We start from the raw sequence: 18689 nt of genomic DNA, 5'->3' as shown, positions 1-18689 counted from the left end.
ATTTCTGGTTTGCTCTTATGCTTCTTTAGATTAGCCAAGGAGGCTAATTTGTCAAATATAATGTTCCAAACGGAACTAATTTACACCTTCGTTGCTATAGGAGAATGTTGAGGCTAAAAAGTTGTCCAGGAGAGATTGTATTTTTTGGCTACTAATTGCTTTTTGGTAGATGTCTGTACTGTTTGCACTCCATCTATAGGCCTGTTTAGTACAATGTAATTTATTTGGACGTGATGCTTCATGGTTGGGTTCCACTCTTCTCAGAAACACTGTGATTTTACTGTGGTCTGAGAGAGGTGTTAGTGGGCTGACTGTGAAGGCTCTGAGAGACTCTGGGTTTAGGTCGGTGAGGAAGTAGTCTACAGTGCTGCTGCCAAGGGATGAGCTCTAGGTGTACCTACCAAAAGAGTCCCCTCTCAGCCTACCATTGACTATGTACAGACCCAGTGTTCGGCAGAGCTTCACGAGCTGTACTCCATTTTTGTTTTTCACTTTGTCATAGTTGTTTCTGTGGGGAGGGAAAGGTTGTTGCTTCCTGGTAGGTGTTTATCCCCATGACTGTTAATAGTGTCTAGTTCTTCTGCTGTTCTAGCATTCAGGTCTCCACAGACCAGTACATTGCCTTGAGCCTGAAAGTGACTAATTTCCCCCTCTAGAATGGAGAAACTCTCTTCATCTGAGGGGGGAATGTATGTGGCACAGAGGAATACGTTTTTATCTGTCAAGATAGCCTCCTTTTGATTTTTAACCAGATAAAGAATTCTCCTGTTTTGATCAATTCGATTGAATTAATTAGTTCAGATTTATACCATATTAGCATTCCCCCTGAGTCTCTGCCCTGTTTGATTCCTTTTAATTTAGTGGATGGTAGGATTATCTCCCTATAACCTAGTGGACAGCCAGAGGAAACATCACCTCTGCACCATGTTTCCTGTAGTACTACAATATCAACATCATCAATATCTTTCAGGAAGTCTGGGTTTCTGCTCTTTAGCCCAAAAGCAGAGGACTTCAATCTTGTAAATTCCAACATGCAACGTAAAAAGATTTCATAACTTTTTTTTCTTCTTTACCTTCAAAATGAGACAAACACTCACAATCCAACAAGAACTATTAAAATCGTTTTTTTCAATTAAAGTAAACTCGTATTATGCAAATGTGATTTGTTTATCATTTAAGATAGAAGTTGTATCATGCCACTTGGGTGGATGTAGTGTGAGGATGGTGGAGTTCTTGTGCTCATCTTACCATGACCCTCGGCCTATCACATGTGAGCATAGTAGACTCAGCATTTGTTTAATGTCACTAATTTCATTGGTGGGGGCTGGGCCAGTTGCTCCTCTCACAGCCTGTGCGTAGCTCTGCCTGCTGGGCTGTGGCTCCTCCAAGTGTGGGTCTGCGGTGGGGGGCGGGGGGTGGGAAGCCTTGTCTGGGTGCCTCTGAAGCTGGGCTGGGGTAGTTTGTGCTGCGCTGGCTGTGGTGGGAATTGAGGTTGGTGGTGCTGTGGTTGTGGCTGGGGAGTCCAGGGTGCTGGTCCGGGGTGTTGTCCCGGTGATCTCCCGGAGATTGCTCCGCTGTTCCTGGGTGGAGAGGTCGGGCTGCGGTTTAAAGCGACGTCCTTGAGAGTCTTGGCAAGGATGGGGACTGTCTCCCTGTACAGGTGAACATGGTCATAGAGACAGTCCAAATCGAGGGTGGGATGGTGGGCCAGGTGTACATTGGGTCGCAGGGCACAGTCCCGGGAGAGGCTGCCGTTTATTCTTTGGATTGTGGCAGGGTGGAAGTCCTTCCTCTGTAGAAGGGTTGACATCACGATTCTTGAGTTGGGGAAGATTGCGGAGGCCTTCTCAATCATTCCCTGTAGTGAAGTCGCCAACCTCTCCTGCTGACCACGCAGGTCGTTGCTTCCGGTGTGTATGATTATGTGGCTTGGCGACCCGAGATGGGCCTTATCAAGCAGCTCCATGGCACTCTGCGTTGTTGGGCACCACACCTTTCTCGTTTTGTGTCTAGGGAAAAGTTTATTCTCCTGAACAAACTTCCCATTTGAGTCCATCAACAGGACGATGTCAGCCAGTGATTCTTCTGGACTGGAGGGGGCAGAGAGGGGGCTGGTGGGTGTTGGAGCTGGGGTGTGGCTGGTCTGTGCCGGTGCCGCTGTCAGTGGGAGGCTGTTCTGTGGGTTGGGGAGGGCTGCAGCAGGCAGGGCTGGGGAAGCCTGGCTGGTTGAGCTGGGCTCCTCTGCTGTGTGAGAGCAGGTCATAGAGTGGTGTTCTAGCTGCTCTTGCAGCCTGTCCTCTGTTCTCTCCTGCAGCTCCTCTCTTAGTGTGGTCACATCGTTATTCCTGTTCTGCCTGTCTTTTTGGAGCTCTCTCACCTTCTTTGTTAGATCAGCCAGCTCTCTCTTGAGTCCGTCTCTCTCTTGCTGAACCTCTTTCAGCTGTGTTGCAAGGCTGCTGTCCTGCTCTGTCAGCACCTTGGTTAGGAGCTCCTCTAAGGTGTGGTTGTCTGGTTGCTGTTTGCTCACGCTCTCCCTGAGCAGGACCACCTCCCCCTCCGGTTTGGTGAACTCATCCCTCATGGCAGCCATGGTGGTGAGGAGGGCCTGAGCCTGCTCTGCACTGAGGGGGTCGCTCTACTCCTGGGGCGTGTTCTCCACTATGGTGGGAAGAGAGGTGCTGGGTGTGCCTTTTTGGGTGGGGATAGTAGAGGTGAGGGTGGTGCTGGTGGAGTTTGTCTTGTGGGAGGGCATGTCACTGGTGGTGTCCTTCTCTCTCTCCGCTCTCTCCTCAATGGTCTGAAAGTCTGTTTCAAACAGCCTAATGTTACCTTGCACCATGACAGTCCCAGTCTTGTAGAGGTTGATTGTTATCATGATGCTGTCAGGGTCGTCTGTCTCTTTGATTTTAAACTTCCACCCATTACAGATTCCCTCTTTCTTTATGGATGGCTAGTGAGAGCAGACTGCTGAGCGCCATGCATTTGGCTGGTCAGTGAGGAAGATGAGATTACTCACGTCACCGTTTTTGTAGAGGTCTGCAAAAAGGGTTTCTGGCCTCACCTTCAGTAGTGTCTATTTAAAAGCTTTCCTCGTTGTGTCATTTTTGGCCTCTGGAGGGTAGAGAATGGATTCAGAGCTGAGGGGGAGTGGGGACATGGTGCCTGTGGGCTCCGCTACTACTGCTGCTCTGTTCCCACTGCCATGTTGCCATAGCAACCTGATTTGTTTGTCTGCTGCTGTTGCTAGCTAGCGCTAATTTAGTTCAAAAACCAGCAAAAAGAGTGACAAATCTTCACACAAAAAAAACTGAAGATATGTTTAAAGTTAGACTGTGCTCCTTTTTGGTTTACTCACTCAGTTTGGTCGTTTGATGTCATTGTATTAACTCCCCTTGCTAGGTTTGTTCTAGCTCATTTCTTCTGGCTAGCTTGTTAGTCTGCTGGCTAGGACTTTGTTGTGTAGCTAGCTAGCTAGAGTCAAAACTTCTTAACTTGAGGCGCAAAGTTACTTTTTTTTCTATTCTGAATGAATAGAGTTGTTGTTCATCACTTCTTATCTGGAATTCTTTTTCGATTAGAGTGTTTATCTCATTTAAAAAACAAAAAAATATGAATATATCAGGAGCTCATATTGCGCATGACTCTCTCTCTCTCTCTCTCTTTCTCTCTCTCTCTCAATCTCTTCCCTCTCTCTCAATCTCTTCCCTTTCTCTCTCAATCTCTACTCTCTCTCTGTCAATCTCCTCTCTCTCTCTCTCTCTCTCTCTCTCTCTCTCTCTCTCTCTCTCTCTCTCTCTCTCTCTCTCTCTCTCTCTCTCTCTCTCTCTCTCTCTCTCTATCCCACTCTCTCTTTTCCTCTTCCCATCTCTTTCTCTCCCCTCTAGGCATGTTGTTGATCACTGCCTCCCTACTAGCAGTAACTCAGAAGGACTGCCCAGTCATGACTACATGGTAATGGACCTCACAGATCATAGGGAAGCTTCAGTTCTCCAGTGTTCTGTGCTGTTCTGTTCTGTTCTGCACTGTCCTGTTCTGCACTGCTCTGTTCTGTTCCTTTCTGTGTCCTGTTCTGTGCTGCATTTCCAAGAGTTTCTGTCAGGGAACCAATTAACCATTTTCCAAATCCCTCCAGTGATGCCAGTAGCGCCACCACTCTTGAATTGTAGACGTAAAACAGGCATTATTGGCGCGTTCTTGAATGTGTCATGTCCTGGCTGTTCTAGAGTTAACTGGAACATGGAATTATCTTTGATAGCCTGAGGAGAGATTTAGTGGCGAAGACTGTAATGAAAATAATTAAGGAAGACAAGCTTGTCTTTTGGTTTACAAGATTCCTTTTTCTCTGTTGTACTTCAGACACTAGATAAAGACATCTTGAGGTTTAAGGAGCTCAGTAGCATTCAGAGCCATTCTCTTTCGATCGCCTCCAGCTAGCTGCCAGTTTCTGGGTTCAAGGGACAAGTTACAACATTTATGAGAAACTGGCATCAAATGAAACAAAATGGCACCTTCAGCCAGCCCTGGAGAGGAGTAGAGGATGATGAAATGGTTTGACATGAAGCTTTTCTATGCTCTCTTATAGTCAGTCAGTGCTGTGAATTGAGGCAGTGAGAAAAAGCAACAGCCCATGTAGATAATTATGAAGAAAGTTGTAAACTCTGATACTCAAATGATTTATTGACTGTCTGACTGACTGACTGACTGACTGAATGGATGAATGAACTAAGCAATGGACTCACAAACAAAAGGAACGAGAAAATGAACAAGCGATTCAATAAATACAAGAGAGTATCACCCACCACCCACAACTAAACCTGGGCTGTGACTAAACCTGGGCTGTGTAGAAAGAAGGTGTAAATAACCTGAGCTGTGTGTGCGTGTGTCCAGCACAGGGCAGGGCAGGCTGTGAATGAGCTCCTAAATCTTGGTCTTTTCTCCCATTTAGCCTGCACTTCGTCAACTATGGCTGTGTGTCTTCATGTGTTCCTAGTCTAAAACAACCCGTGTACACCAACACCAACACATGGAAAGACTTAATGCACTCAAAGCACGTAAACACAAAACATAATGAGTAGGGATCCAAACGGGCCCTTGGCATGGTTCCTCTCACATCCCTCTGGTTTACGTCAGAGGCTCAAATCTCTTTGATATATTTTGGTTGTTTAGATTTGGACCTGACTGTATCTGGGAGGACTGTATTGAATCCCTCTGAGCCACAGACTGTTTTGGTGAACTTGCTGGGTTTCTCTGGTTTCCACATGCCCATTAAGGCTGCAGGATGGAAGAGATAGAGATGTTTGCATTTCTGTGGGAATTTTGGGACTACTTCTAAAATGAGTTTCACTGGACTGGGAGGAGGACCTGGCCGGGTGGTGCCAGAATAACAACCTATCCCTCAACGTAACCAAGACTAAGGGGATGATTGTGGATTACAGGAAAAAGAGGACCGAGCACGCCCCCATTCTCATCGACTGGGCTGTAATGGAGCAGGTTGAGAGCTTCAAGTTCCTTGGTGTCCACATCACCAACAAACTAGAATGGTCCAAACACACCAAGGCAGCTGTGAAGAGGGCACGACGAAGCCTATTCCCCCTCAGGAAACTAAAAAGATTTGGCATGGGTCCTGAGATCCTCAAAAGGTTCTACATGTGCAACATCGAGAGCATCCTGACTGATTGCATCACTGCCTGGTACGGCAACTGCTCGGCCTCCGACCGTAAGGCACTAAAGAGGGTAATGCGTACGGCCTAGTACATCACTGGGGCTAAGCTGCCTGTCATCCAGGACCTCTACACCAGGCGGTGTCAGAGGAAGACCCTAAAACTTGTCAAAGACCCCAGCCACCCCAGTCATAGACTGTTCTCTTTACTACCGCATGGCAAGCGGTACCGGAGTGCCAAGTCTAGGACAAAAAGGCTTCAACAGTTTTTACCCCCAAGCCATAAGACTCCTGAACAGGTAATCAAATGGCTACCCGGACTATCTGCATTGTGTGCCCCCCCCAACCCCTCTTTTACGCTGATGCTACACTCGGTTTATAATATATGCATAGCCGCTTTAACTATACATTCCTGTACATACTACCTCAATTGGCCCGACCAACCAGTGCTCCCGCACATTGGCTAACCGGGCTATCTGCGTTGTGTCCCGTCACCCACCACCCACCAACCCCTCTTTTACGCTACTGCTACTCTCTGTTCATCATATATGCATAGTCCCTTTAACCATACATTCATGTACATACTACCTCATACTAGCCTCGCTACTTTTATAGCCTTGCTACTGTATATAGCCTCGCAGCTGTTATTTTTCACTGTCTTTTTACTGTTGTTTTTATTTCTTTACTTACCTTTTGTTCACCTAATACATTTTTTGCACTATGGGTAAGTAAGCATTTCACTGTCCTGTTGTATTCGGCGCACGTGACAAATACATTTTGATTTGATTTGAGGAGGAGTGTTTAGATACAGAGGGTTCTCAGGTCGGAGACTGGTTTGGCAGTTGGCACGCAATCTAGGATACAATGTTGTGCCTGTCAGGAGAAAAAGATAAAGGCAGAGGAAAGCAGTAAAAGAGGGAAGAAAAGTCCCTCTCTGAGTGATGTCATTCAGCTGTTCATATGGGTTAAGTGTCTTGGATGGAGGGATGGAGGAGAGGAGGGATGGATGGAGAGATGGATGCTGTTGAGGACATTGAGTTTTCTGGATTTTCTTTTACATTACGCATTCCTCCGGTCCTCGACTGAAATGATCCTTGTATGCATTAACCTTAATACAGTAGATATTAAAAATTTACCGCACAACCCTTAGGTCTGTACACTGTGTGCTCCTAAGTAAATTAAAGCATAATGTTCCTGAAAAAAACATAACATGGGAGATGGCCGCTTTTGACTGTACAGAGATTAAGATGACTAAACCTGGGCTGTGTAGAGAGAAGGTGTAAATAACCTGAGTTGTGTGTGTGTGCCCAGCACAGGGCAGGGCAGGCTGTGAATGAGCTCCTAAATCTTGGTATTGATCAGGCCTTCATCACACACACGCAAAGGTATCTAGGACAGTTTAATGGCCTCATTAATGGTCTCTGCACTGATCCACACGGCACCTCTCTGCACCACATTGCCACTGACTGCCTCTCCTCTACCAGTCTCTCCCCCTCTATCTTCCTTCCGTCTAACTCTCTCTCTCATTCTCTCTTTTACATAGCTCTCCTCTCACGCTCTAACAAGCTGTATCACTCTCTCATCTTCTCCCCTATTTCTCCATCAATCCTACAGTCTTCCATCTAAAATACAATGAACCTCATAATTAAGGATCTGCCCCCTTTTTTCAATTTTCGCCTAAAATGACATACCCAAATCTAACTGCCTGTAGCTCAGGCCCTGAAGCAAGGATATGCATATTCTTGGTACCATTTGAAAGGAAACACTTTGAGGTTTGTGGAAATGTGAAAGGAATGTAGGAGAATATAACACAATAGATCTGGTAAAAGATAAAACAAAGAAAAAAACAACCGTTCTTTTGTATTTTTTTTGTACCATGATCTTTGCAAGAGAAAGGCAAGAGAAAGGCCATAATGTATTATTCCAGCCGAGGTGCAATTAAGATTTTGGCCACTAGATGGCAGCAGTGTATGTGCAAAGTTTTAGACTAATCCAATCAACCATTGCATTTCTGTTCAAAATGTTGTATCCAGACTGCCCAAATGTGCCTATTTTGTTTATTAATAACTTTTCATGTTCAAAATTGTGCACACTCCTGAAGCAATAGCATGGTATTATTTCACTGTAATAGCTACTGTAAATTGGACAGTGCAGTTAGATTAACTTCACTAGGGTAGGGGGCAGCATTCGGAATTTTGGATGAAAAGCGTGCCCAAATTAAACTGCCTGCTACTCAGGCCCAGAAGTTAGGATATGCATATAATTAGTAGATTTGGATAGAAAACACTCTACAGTTTCCAAAACTGTTAAAATAATGTTTGTGAGTATAACAGAACTGATATGGCAGGCAAAAACCCAAGGAAAATCCAACCAGGTAGTACTATTATTTTGAAAGGCTGTTTTTCCATTGAAAGCCTATCCACCATACAAAGGACCCAGTTCACGAGCTCTATGGCTTCCTCTACATGTGGCCAGTCTTTAGCCATTGTTTCAGGCTTTTACTCTGAAAAATGAGGGAGATACAGCACTTTCAATGAGATGCCAGTGGAAATTTCCAGACATCAGCCATGCGCCTGACTTGTTTTTCCTTTCTATTGACGAAGCTTTTGTGCGGTTGAAATATTATTGATTATTTATGACAAAAACAACCGGAGGATTGATTTTAAACATCGTTTGGCATGTTTCTATTAACCTTTTGTCAATAGGGGGTGCTGTTAGCACTTTATTTTTTTTGACATTGCCAAATTAAACTGCCTAGTAGTCAATTCTTGCTCGTACAATATGCATATTATTGTTATTATTGGATAGAAAACACTCTCTAGTTTCTATAACCGTTGGAATTATGTCTCTGAGTGGAACAGAACTCTATCTACAGCACTTTCCCTGACAGGGAGTGAGATTTCAGAAATCTTGGCCTCTGGTCCCAGGTCAGTTTTAATGTCCCTGTGAATGCTATGAGGATACAAACACTGCCTACACCTTCCTCTAGATGTCAGTAAGTGGTGACAATTTGAATGGAGTCGATTGCGCAATCAGGGCCCGTATAAAACAGAAAAGACCGGAAGTAGCTTTCTTTTGGATCCTGCGCTGGACGCATGAAGGGCGTCGGACCGACCCCTTTCCAAGCCTTGGTTTAGCCAGTAATATATCGCCGGTCATGTTTTTACTTGTTATAGGTGTTAAAAACATCATAAGGTAGTTAATTTAAACCGTTTTATAGCAATTTATATCCGTTTAGTGCGATTTTGAGGCATTTATTTGTGACCCTCTTCCATGAGCTGGGCACGTTTCCTGTACATACCGAACGTTATTGGCCATTTCGACGGGACAAGAGGACATCTTTCGACCAAAAGACGATTAGACCGGAGAAAGGATACATTGCCCAAGATACTGATGGAAGAACAGCTCACAGTAAGAACTATTTATGATGATAAATCGCTGTTCTGTTGAAAAATTTTAAACGCATATATCACCATTTTGTTATGTGTAGCTTCGCTTGGCGGACCCGGTATTGCACAGTAAGGATAATTTTTGAAATGTAAGTCAGCGATTGCATTAAGAACTAATTTGTCTTTCGATTCCTGTCAACCCTGTATTTTTTAGTCAAGTTTATGATTAGCTATCGATTAGACTAGATCACTCTCAAAAATAGCGCCCGACATTTTCAGGCCAGTTTTGCTACTATTCTCATTGTATAACCACGTTTTTTTGTGGCTAAATATGCACATTTTCGAACAAACTCTATATGTATGTTGTAATATGATGTTACAGGAGTGTCATCGGAAGAATTCTGAGAAGGTTAGTGAAAAAATTAATATATTTTGGTGATCATAACGTTATCGCTCCCCTTGCCTTGGATTCATGCTGGGGTAACGTTTGCACATGTGGTATGCTAATATAACGATTTATTGTGTTTTCGCTGTAAAACGCTTAGAAAATCTGAAATATTGTCTGAATTCACAAGATATGTGTCTTTCCATTGCTATGCTTTGTCTATTTTTATGAAATGTTTTATGATGAGTAAATTGGTAATACACGTTGCTCTCTGTATTTATTCTAGTCGAGTTGTGATGGTGGGTGCAATTGTAAACTATGATTTCTACCTGAAATATGCACATTTTTCTAACAAAAACTATCCTATACAATAAATATGTTATCAGACTGTCATCTGATGAGGTTTTTTCTTGGTTAGTGGCTATCAATATCTTTATTTGGCCGAATTGGTGATAGCTACTGGTGGAGAGAAAAAATGGTGGACAAAGAAAAATGGTGTCTTTTGCTAACGTGGTTAGCTAATAGATTTACATATTGTGTCTTCCCTGTAAAACATTTTAAAAATCAGAAATGATTGCTGGATTCACAAGAAGTGGATCTTTCATCTGGTATCTTGGACTTGTGATTGAATGATATTTAGATGCTACTATTTACTTGTGACGCTATGCTAGCTATGCTATTCAGCTTTTTTACTGGTGGGGGGTGGGGGGTGCTCCCGGATCCGGGTTTCTGACTCGGTAGAAGTTAAGGAGACGTTTATCTTTATTCGTATGTTTAACACTTGTATCTTTTATCAATGTTTATGATGAGTATTTCTGTTATTTGATGTGGCTCTCTGCACTTTCACTGGATGTTTGTTTGAGACAATGCATTTCTGAACATAACGCGCCAATGTAAACTGAGATTTTTGGATATAAATATGAACTTTATCGAACAAAACATACATGTATTGTGTAACATGAAGTCCTATGAGTGCCATCTGATGAAGATCATCAAAGGTTAGTGATTAATTTAATCGCTATTTCTGACTTTTGTGAGCCTCTCCTTGGCTGGAAAACGGCTGTATGGTTTTCTGTGACTAGGTGCTGACCTAACATAATCGCAAGGTGTGCTTTCGCCGTAAAGCCTTTTTGAAATCAGACACTGTGGCTGGATTAACGAGAAGTTTATCTTTAAAATGGTGTGTAATACTTGTATGTTTAAGGAATTTTAATTATGAGATTTATGTTGTTTTGAATTTGGCGCCCTGCAATTTCACTGGCTGTTGGTTAGGTGGGACGCTAGCGTCCCACTTGTACCAGAGAGGTTAACAAGAATTTAAGCTTTCTGCCAATATCAGATATGTCTATGTCCTGGGAAATGTTCTTGTTACTTACAACCTCATGCTAACCGTCCCATGAATGGGAAACTGATTGCAAACATGTTTGTGTCCTTTTGAATTGTTTGGGAGTTCAGTCCAGTTTGCACAAGTAAGTGTGGCTAAGAATAACTTTCCCCAGACATTCAGTCTTTCACTTTTTCACTGCCCTCCTCATAAAGTTTTCTCCCCAAATGATCCTTCGATCCTTCCTTCTGTCTCCTCCCAGACAGCCAATAACCACGTCCGGCGCATTGGTCTAGCCTCCTGCCTGCCTATGAAAAACCTCCTGTCGGAAGCAGCAGCACCACAAAGAGTCTCCTAGGGCTGGGTATGGGCAGACCCGATTACAGCCAGTCACCTCTTCTTCCCTACATCTATCTGTCAAGTAGGGCATATTTCTCCTGTCAAACGGGACAATCAGAAGCCATTAGGCCACCCTGATAATCAGAGCAATTTATTTACTTTTCTCATTTCCCTGTCTCATTTCACTGTCAGCCATGACGAGAGAGAGAGAGAGAGAGAGAGAGAGAGAGAGAGAGAGAGAGAGAGAGAGAGAGAGAGAGAGAGAGAGAGAGAGAGAGAGAGAGAGAGAGAGAGAGAGAGAGAGAGAGAGAGAGAGAGAGAGAGAGAGAGAGAGAGAGAGCACACCCTCCTCCGCTCTCTTTCGCATTCTAAGAGAAAGTGTGTACTTAGTCGTTATTTTCTTGGAGGTTGTTGTAATCAAATGTTGCAGTGGTGCAACTTTTACTGGGGACGGTGGGAACATGTCCACCCAGTTTCATAATTGGAATGTGATACAAAACGAGGCAACGGTGTGCTTTAGGATCATGGGGGTGCCTCCGAGCAGTCAGGTAGGCTGTCTGTAGTGTTTATCCGACAAGATAAAAACAACTATGTATGTCCCCCCCACATCTAAAACCAAAGTTGTGCCCCTGAAATGTTGTAATCAAATATTCGAAAAATGTACAATGATTTAGGTGTATGTATCGAAAGAAGACGTTTTAGGAGCTATTCACTTAAGCTCATCAAAATGCGTTAGCTTATGCACAAACTGGAGTGTTCACAACTTCAACTTTCACTTTTCCATAGCGCCAAAGCTCTGCTATCAACCATGCAGTTTGTAGAGTAGTAAGTACCAGAAGTTGTTCAATATGTTTAACACAGAAAAGTCCCAGAAAAGTTACAGTACACACTCAAAACTGTAATATGGCACAGACCGACAAAATGACCACTCGAAAACAGCATATCTGCAATACACCACTACACTCCATGTAATGGACAGACTGAGGTCCCTCTCATACTAGGAAACACAGTTAAATGTAATGCGTCTTATTTACATTTTCCACTTGGTCAATAGTTTGTGCTCGAGGTCCTTTGATAAGTGCCACTATGTACATGATGGAACTCCACGGGAGCATGAAGAACACTGTAGGAAAAGGACCGGGCAGACAACATATCCCAAAGCTGTCATTTCCAGTGGCTGAATTCATATTCTGTCACCAGAGAGGGAGGGAGGGAGGGAGGGAGGCAAGAAAAAATAAAGCAAGGGAGTTGGAGAGAGACAGAGTCTTCGGATGTGAGAAAAAAGAGAGAGACAGAGAGAGAGAGTGAAAGAGAGGGATGAGGAGGCGGCCGTCCAACTCTCTGGCTTGGTTCAGGCTACCCTAATCGTGGGCTAATGTCTTTGACAGAGGAGATGTCTGAATGGTCATTATGTAGTACTAAACACGACCCCTTCTTGTCTCACTGCCTGTTCTGTAAGAGCTACAGCACTGTTGCCAAGACACAGCGAATAGCAGAGAATCTGGCCTGGGCCTGTATTCACAAAGGATCTAAGAAAAGAAGTGCTGATTTCGGTTTTGCTTTTAAATCATAATGAGTAAAAGGAGGGACCTGATCCTAGATCACACTCCTGAGATGATTTGTGAATACTGGCCCTGTTCAGCCCTATAAAAACAAACCTCAATAGGTATTTCACCCAGGATTAAATACGTTATGTTTCAAGGTTTTTGCCATGAAGGGAGAAGCTGTATTGCTGCTCGCCGAAAACAAAGCGTCATTAAAAACAGAAGACTGCAAACAGCAAAAACCTCTGACAAGCCATGCCGCCGCTTCAATGCAGTCGCAAACTTCAGAAGATTGAGTAGAAAAGACGTTATATAAAAAATGTGTGCTTTTTGCCAAAGTCAGATTTATTTACTTTAGGCTTGCTACCAATGCTTAAAGGCCCAGTGCAGTCCACACTATATTGATGGAATAACACTATTAATAGAAGTACAATAAAATATAAAAAAATACTTTACAAAATAAAGGAAAAATACTGTGAAATTGTGAAAATTATGATAATCCCCTTTTAGTTGTTTGAAAAGACCACATTAATTTTCAGCCTGTTTTGGTGGGATGGAGTTTTGGCCTGGTGACATCACCAGGCAGTAACATAGTTAACAGACCAATAAGAAAGAGAGTTCCGAACCTCTCTGCCATAAAAAGATCGTTTTCAGTTTTCCCCTCCCCACTCAGACAGTCCCAGCTAAATTATTGCATCAGATATTGCTCTTGCTTAGAAGCTATTTTTGTTTCTTTTTGGCCATTTAAATTTAGAGGAATCACAGTAAGGTACTTAACTGTTACCCAGAAATTATTTGATATTCAAATAAAAAAGGCTGCATTGGGCATTTAAGAACAAAGCATTTCTGGAATGTTCTCTTGTGGAACAGAGCAAAAGACAAATCAGCATTTTCTCTTTTTTTTAAACTGAGGAACTACAATGGGTGCAGAAATAGGGCAGAGGGATGGATATGCTGGTCTCGCCACAGATCCTAATATGCCATGTCTTCGGTTTAGGGTTTTAACTTCACCATGTTTCAAAGGGGGAAATCCCCCAACCCCCAACACACTCAATTATCAAGCAGGCCACTGCTTTGATACGAGAAAAGAGGGTGATGAAGCCAAAGAATAGAGACCGTTTCAATATTTCACTTTGTGAGTTCTCGTATAGTTGGAGTAAGCTGCCCCCATCACTTCGATCCTTAAAGTCATTATTCACAGTACAGCACAATGACATGTGATAGGAGAAGCAACGGGCCAGGAATCAAAAATACAGAGATTATGCTGTGTTAACTAGTGCTGAGCAATGTGGAATAAAATATGAAAACCATATAGGAGACACAGGTACAGCAGAAAACACCAACAATGTATACAGATGATGAAAATGTTGCTGCTGCATCATCGTCATCTTCCGTATCCCCTCCACATGCATACACACACTCCCCTAACCCTAACTCTCACACCCACACTATTCTCTTACCAGCCTGGTTGGTGGTGATGTCTATAGACACGTGCTGGGCAGGGTAAGGGCTCTTGTTGGTGACCCCATTTACAGCCTGTATCTCAAAGCTGTACAGCGTGTGAGCCCACAGGTTACTGATGAACACCCTGGTCTCTGTCAGGCCAAGCTGCCGAGGCACAAACTCCACGTTGTCGTCGCAGTGCGAGCAGGTACGGCGGTCCGCACGACACTTCTTACACACGATGTTGTAGACCACATCCTCACGACCGCCCGTCTCCCTGGGCGTGTGCCACTCCAGGATCACCGAAGTCTCGTTCACGACGGAGATCACGTTCCGCGGGCCCGAGGGAACGCCTACAAACAGACACAGAGAGGAACCTTTATTTAACCAGGTTATCTCATTGACATCTCAGTGAATCTCTTGCCAACAGGCCTTGAGATTGACAAACACAATGAGAAGGTTGTCAGTATTCTATTCAACCATTATTTAACCAGTAGATCCCATTGAGATCTCAAAGAAACTCGTTTTCAAGAGAGACATGGCCAAGAGGGTAGCTTTCATGTAAAGGTTACTAAAGGACATTACTCTAGTCTGTACGATATACAGTACCAGTCAAAGGTTTGGACACACCTACTCATTCAAGGGTTTTTCTAGATTTGAACTATTTTCTACATTGTAGAACAATAGTGAAGACATCAAAACTATGAAATAACACATATGGAATCATTTAGCAACCATAAAAGTGTTCAACAAATCAAATATATTTTGTACTTAAGATTCTTCAAAGTAGCAACCCTTTGCCTTGATGACAGCTTTGCATATTCTTGGCATTCTCTCAACCAGCTTCATGGGGTAGTCACCTGGAATGCATTTCAATTAACAGGTGTGCCTTGTTAAAAGTTAATTTGTGGAATTTGTTTCCTTCTTAATGCATTCAATTGAATCAGTTGTGTTGAGACAAGGTAGAGGTGGTATATAGAAGATATCCCTATTTGGGAAAAGACCAAGTCCATATTATGGCAGGAACAGCTCAAATAAGCATAGAGAAATGACAGTCAATCATTACTTAAAGACATGAAGGTCAGTCAATATGAAACATTTCAACAACTTTGAACGTTTCTTCAAGTGCAGTCGCAAAAACCATCCAGCACTATGATGAAACTGGCTCTCATGAGCACGGCCACAGGAAAGGAAGACCCAGAGTTATCTCTGCTGCAGAGGATAAGTTCATTAAAGTTAACTGCACCTCAGATTACAGCCCAAATAAATGCTTCAGAGTTCAGGTAACAGACACATCTCAACATCAACTGTTCAGAGGAGACTGCGTGAATCAGGCCTTCATGGTCGAATTGCTGCAAAGAAACCACTACTAAAGGACACCAATAAGAAGACGAGACTTGCTTGGGCCAAAAAACATAAGCAATGGACATTAGACTGGTGGAAATCTGTCCTTTGGTCTGATGAGTCCAAATTTGAGATTTTTGGTTCCAACCAACGTGTCTTTGTGAGAGTAGGTGAACGGAGGATCTCTGCATGTGTGGTTCCCACCGTGAAGCATGGAGGAGAAGGTGTGATGGTGGGGGTGCTTTGCAGGAGACACTGTCAGTGATTTGTTTAGAATTCAAGGCACACTTAACCAGCATGGCTACAGTGCCTTGCAAAAGTATTCATCCCCCTTGGCGTTTTCCTATTTTGTTGCATTACAACCTGTAATTTAAATGGATTTTTATTTGGATGTCATGTAATGGACATACACAAAATAGTCCAAATTGGTGAAGTGAAATTTAAAAAATAACTTGTTTTAAAAAATTCTGAAAAATTACAAATGGAAAAGTGGTGCGTGCATATGTATTCACCCCCTTTGCTAGGAAGCCCCTAAATAAAATCTGGTGCAACCAACTACCTTCAGAAGTCACATAATTAGTTAGATTGCACACAGGTGGACATTATTTAAGTGTCACATGATCTGTCACATGATCTCAGCATATACAGTGGGGAGAACAAGTATTTGATACACTGCCGATTTTGCAGGTTTTCCTACTTACAAAGCATGTAGAGGTCTGTAATTTTTATCATAGGTACACTTCAACTGTGAGATACGGAATCTAAAACAAAATTCCAGAAAATAACATTGTATGATTTTTAATTAATTAATTTGCATTTTATTGCATGACATAAGTATTTGATCACCTACCAACCAGTAAGAATTCCGTCTCTCACATACCTGTTAGTTTTTCTTTAAGAAGCCCTCCTGTTCGCCACTCATTACCTGTATTAACTGCACCTGTTTGAACTCGTTACCTGTATAAAAGACACCTGTCCACACACTCAATCAAAAAGACTCCAACCTCTCCACAATGGCCAAGACCAGAGAGCTGTGTAAGGACATCAGGGCTAAAATTGTAGACCTGCACAAGGCTGGGATGGGCTACAGGACAATAGGCAAGCAGCTTGGTGAGAAGGCAACAACTGTTGGCGCAATTATTAGAAAATGTAAGAAGTTCAAGATGACGGTCAATCACCCTTGGTCTGGGGCTCCATGCAAGATCTCACCCCGTGGGGCATCAATGATCATGAGGAAGGTGAGGGATCAGCCCAGAACTACACGGCAGGACCTGGTCAATGACCTGAAGAGAGCTGGGACCACAGTCTCAAAGAAAACCATTAGTAACACACTACGCCATCATGGATTAAAATCCTGCAGCGCACGCAAGGTCCCCCTGCTAAACCAGCGCATGTCCAGGCCCGTCTGAAGTTTGCCAATGACCATCTGGGTGATCCAGAGGAGGAATGGGAGAAGGTCATGTGGTCTGATGAGACAAAAATAGAGCTTTTTGGTCTAAACTCCACTCGCCGTGTTTGGAGGAAGAAGAAGGATGAGTACAACCCCAAGAACACCATCCCAACCGTGAAGCATGGAGGTGGAAACATCATTCTTTGGGGATGCTTTTCTGCAAAGGGGACAGGACGACTGCACCGTATTGAGGGGAGGATGGATGGGGCCATGTATCGCGAGATCTTGGCCAACAACCTCCTTCCCTCAGTAAGAGCATTGAAGATGGGTCGTGGCTGGGTCTTCCAGCATGACAACGACCCGAAACACACAGCCAGGGCAACTAAGGAGTGGCTCCTCCGTAAGAAGCATCTCAAGGTCCTGGAGTGGCCTAGCCAGTCTCCAGACCTGAACCCAATCGAAAATCTTTGGAGGGAGCTGAAAGTCCGTATTGCCCAGCGACAGCCCCGAAACCTGAAGGATAATAAGCAAACACGGTTGGTGTTCACCAAAAGGCACGTGGGAGACTCCCCAAACATATGGAAGAAGGTACTCTGGTCAGATGAGACTAAAATTGAGCCTTTTGATCATCAAGGAAAACGCTATGTCTGGCGCAAAACCAACACCTATTACCCCGAGAACACCATTTTCATTGGCAGGGACTGGGAAACTGGTCAGAATTAAAGGAATGATGGAGGGCGCTAAATACAGGGACATTCTTGAGGGAAACCTGTTTCAGTCTTCCAGAGATTTGAGACTGGGACGGATGTTCACCTTCCAGCAGGACAATGACCCTGAGCATACTGCTAAAGCAACACTCGAGTGGTTTAAGGGGAAACATTTAAATGTCTTGGAATGGCCTAGTCAAAGCCCAGACCTCAATCCAAATTGAGATTCTGTGGTATGACTTAAAGATTGCTGTACACCAGCAGAACCCATCCAACTTGAAGGAGCTGGAGCAGTTTTGCCTTGAGAAAAAATCCCAGTGGCAAGATGTGCCAAGCTTATAGAGACATACTCCAAGAGACTTGCAGCTGTAGTTGCTGCAAAAGGTGGCTCTACAAAGTATTGATTTGGGGAGGGTGAATAGTTATGCATGTTCAAGTTTTCAGTTTTTTTGTCGTATTTCTTGTTTGTTTCACAAAAATATTTAGCATCTTCAAAGTGGTAGGCATGTTGTGAAAATCAAATGATACAAATTTTAATTCCAGGTTGTAAGGCAACACAATAGGAAAAATGCCAAAGGGGTTGAATACTTTCGAAAGCCACTGTACCACAGCATTCTGCAGCGATACGCCATCATATCTAGTTAGTGGGACTATCATTTGTTTTTCATCAGGACAATGACCCAAAACACACCTCCAGGCTGTGTAAGGGCTATTTAATCACGAAGGAGAGTGATGGCTGCATCAGATGACCTGGCCTCCACAATCACCGGACCTCAAACCAATTGAGATGGTTTGGGATGAGGTGGACCGCAGAGTGAAGGAAAAGCAGCCAACAAGTGCTCAGCATATGTGGGAACTCCTTCAAGACTGTTGGAAAAGCATTCCAGGTGAAGATGGTTGAGAGAATGCCAAGAGTGTGCAAAGCTGTCATCAAGGAAAAGGGTAGCTACTTTGAAGAATCTCAAATGTAAAATATATTTTGATTTGTTTAACACTTTTTTGGTTACTACCTGATTCCATATGTGTTATTTCATAGTTTTGATGTCTATACTATTATTCTACAATGTAGAAAATAGTAAAAATAAAGAAAACCCTTGATTGAGTAGGTGTGTCCTAACTGTTGACTGGTGCTCTATCTGTATCTGATTTATAAAACTAACAAACA

General features: G+C 43.4%; 1 protein-coding gene across 3 annotated transcripts in view; it reads right to left on the bottom strand.

The window, feature by feature from the left end:
- LOC139560632 (ephrin type-B receptor 1) overlaps positions 1 to 18689 on the bottom strand; it is a 405983-nt gene that overhangs the window by 93433 nt on the left and 293861 nt on the right. For 2 of the 3 annotated variants that reach the window (XM_071377579.1, XM_071377580.1), the window contains exon 5: positions 14101 to 14436. The exons of the other annotated variant lie outside the window; for it this stretch is intronic. In XM_071377579.1, coding sequence (XP_071233680.1) covers positions 14101 to 14436 — 336 coding nt within the window. The remainder of the gene's footprint in view (positions 1 to 14100; positions 14437 to 18689) is intronic. 3 annotated transcript variants of the gene reach the window in all.

Source organism: Salvelinus alpinus, chromosome 30 (assembly GCF_045679555.1).
Source record: "Salvelinus alpinus chromosome 30, SLU_Salpinus.1, whole genome shotgun sequence".
Taxonomy (NCBI): Eukaryota; Metazoa; Chordata; class Actinopteri; order Salmoniformes; family Salmonidae; genus Salvelinus; species Salvelinus alpinus.
The sequence above is the reverse complement of the archived record's forward strand: the minus strand, read 5'-3'. Positions and strand labels throughout refer to the sequence as shown.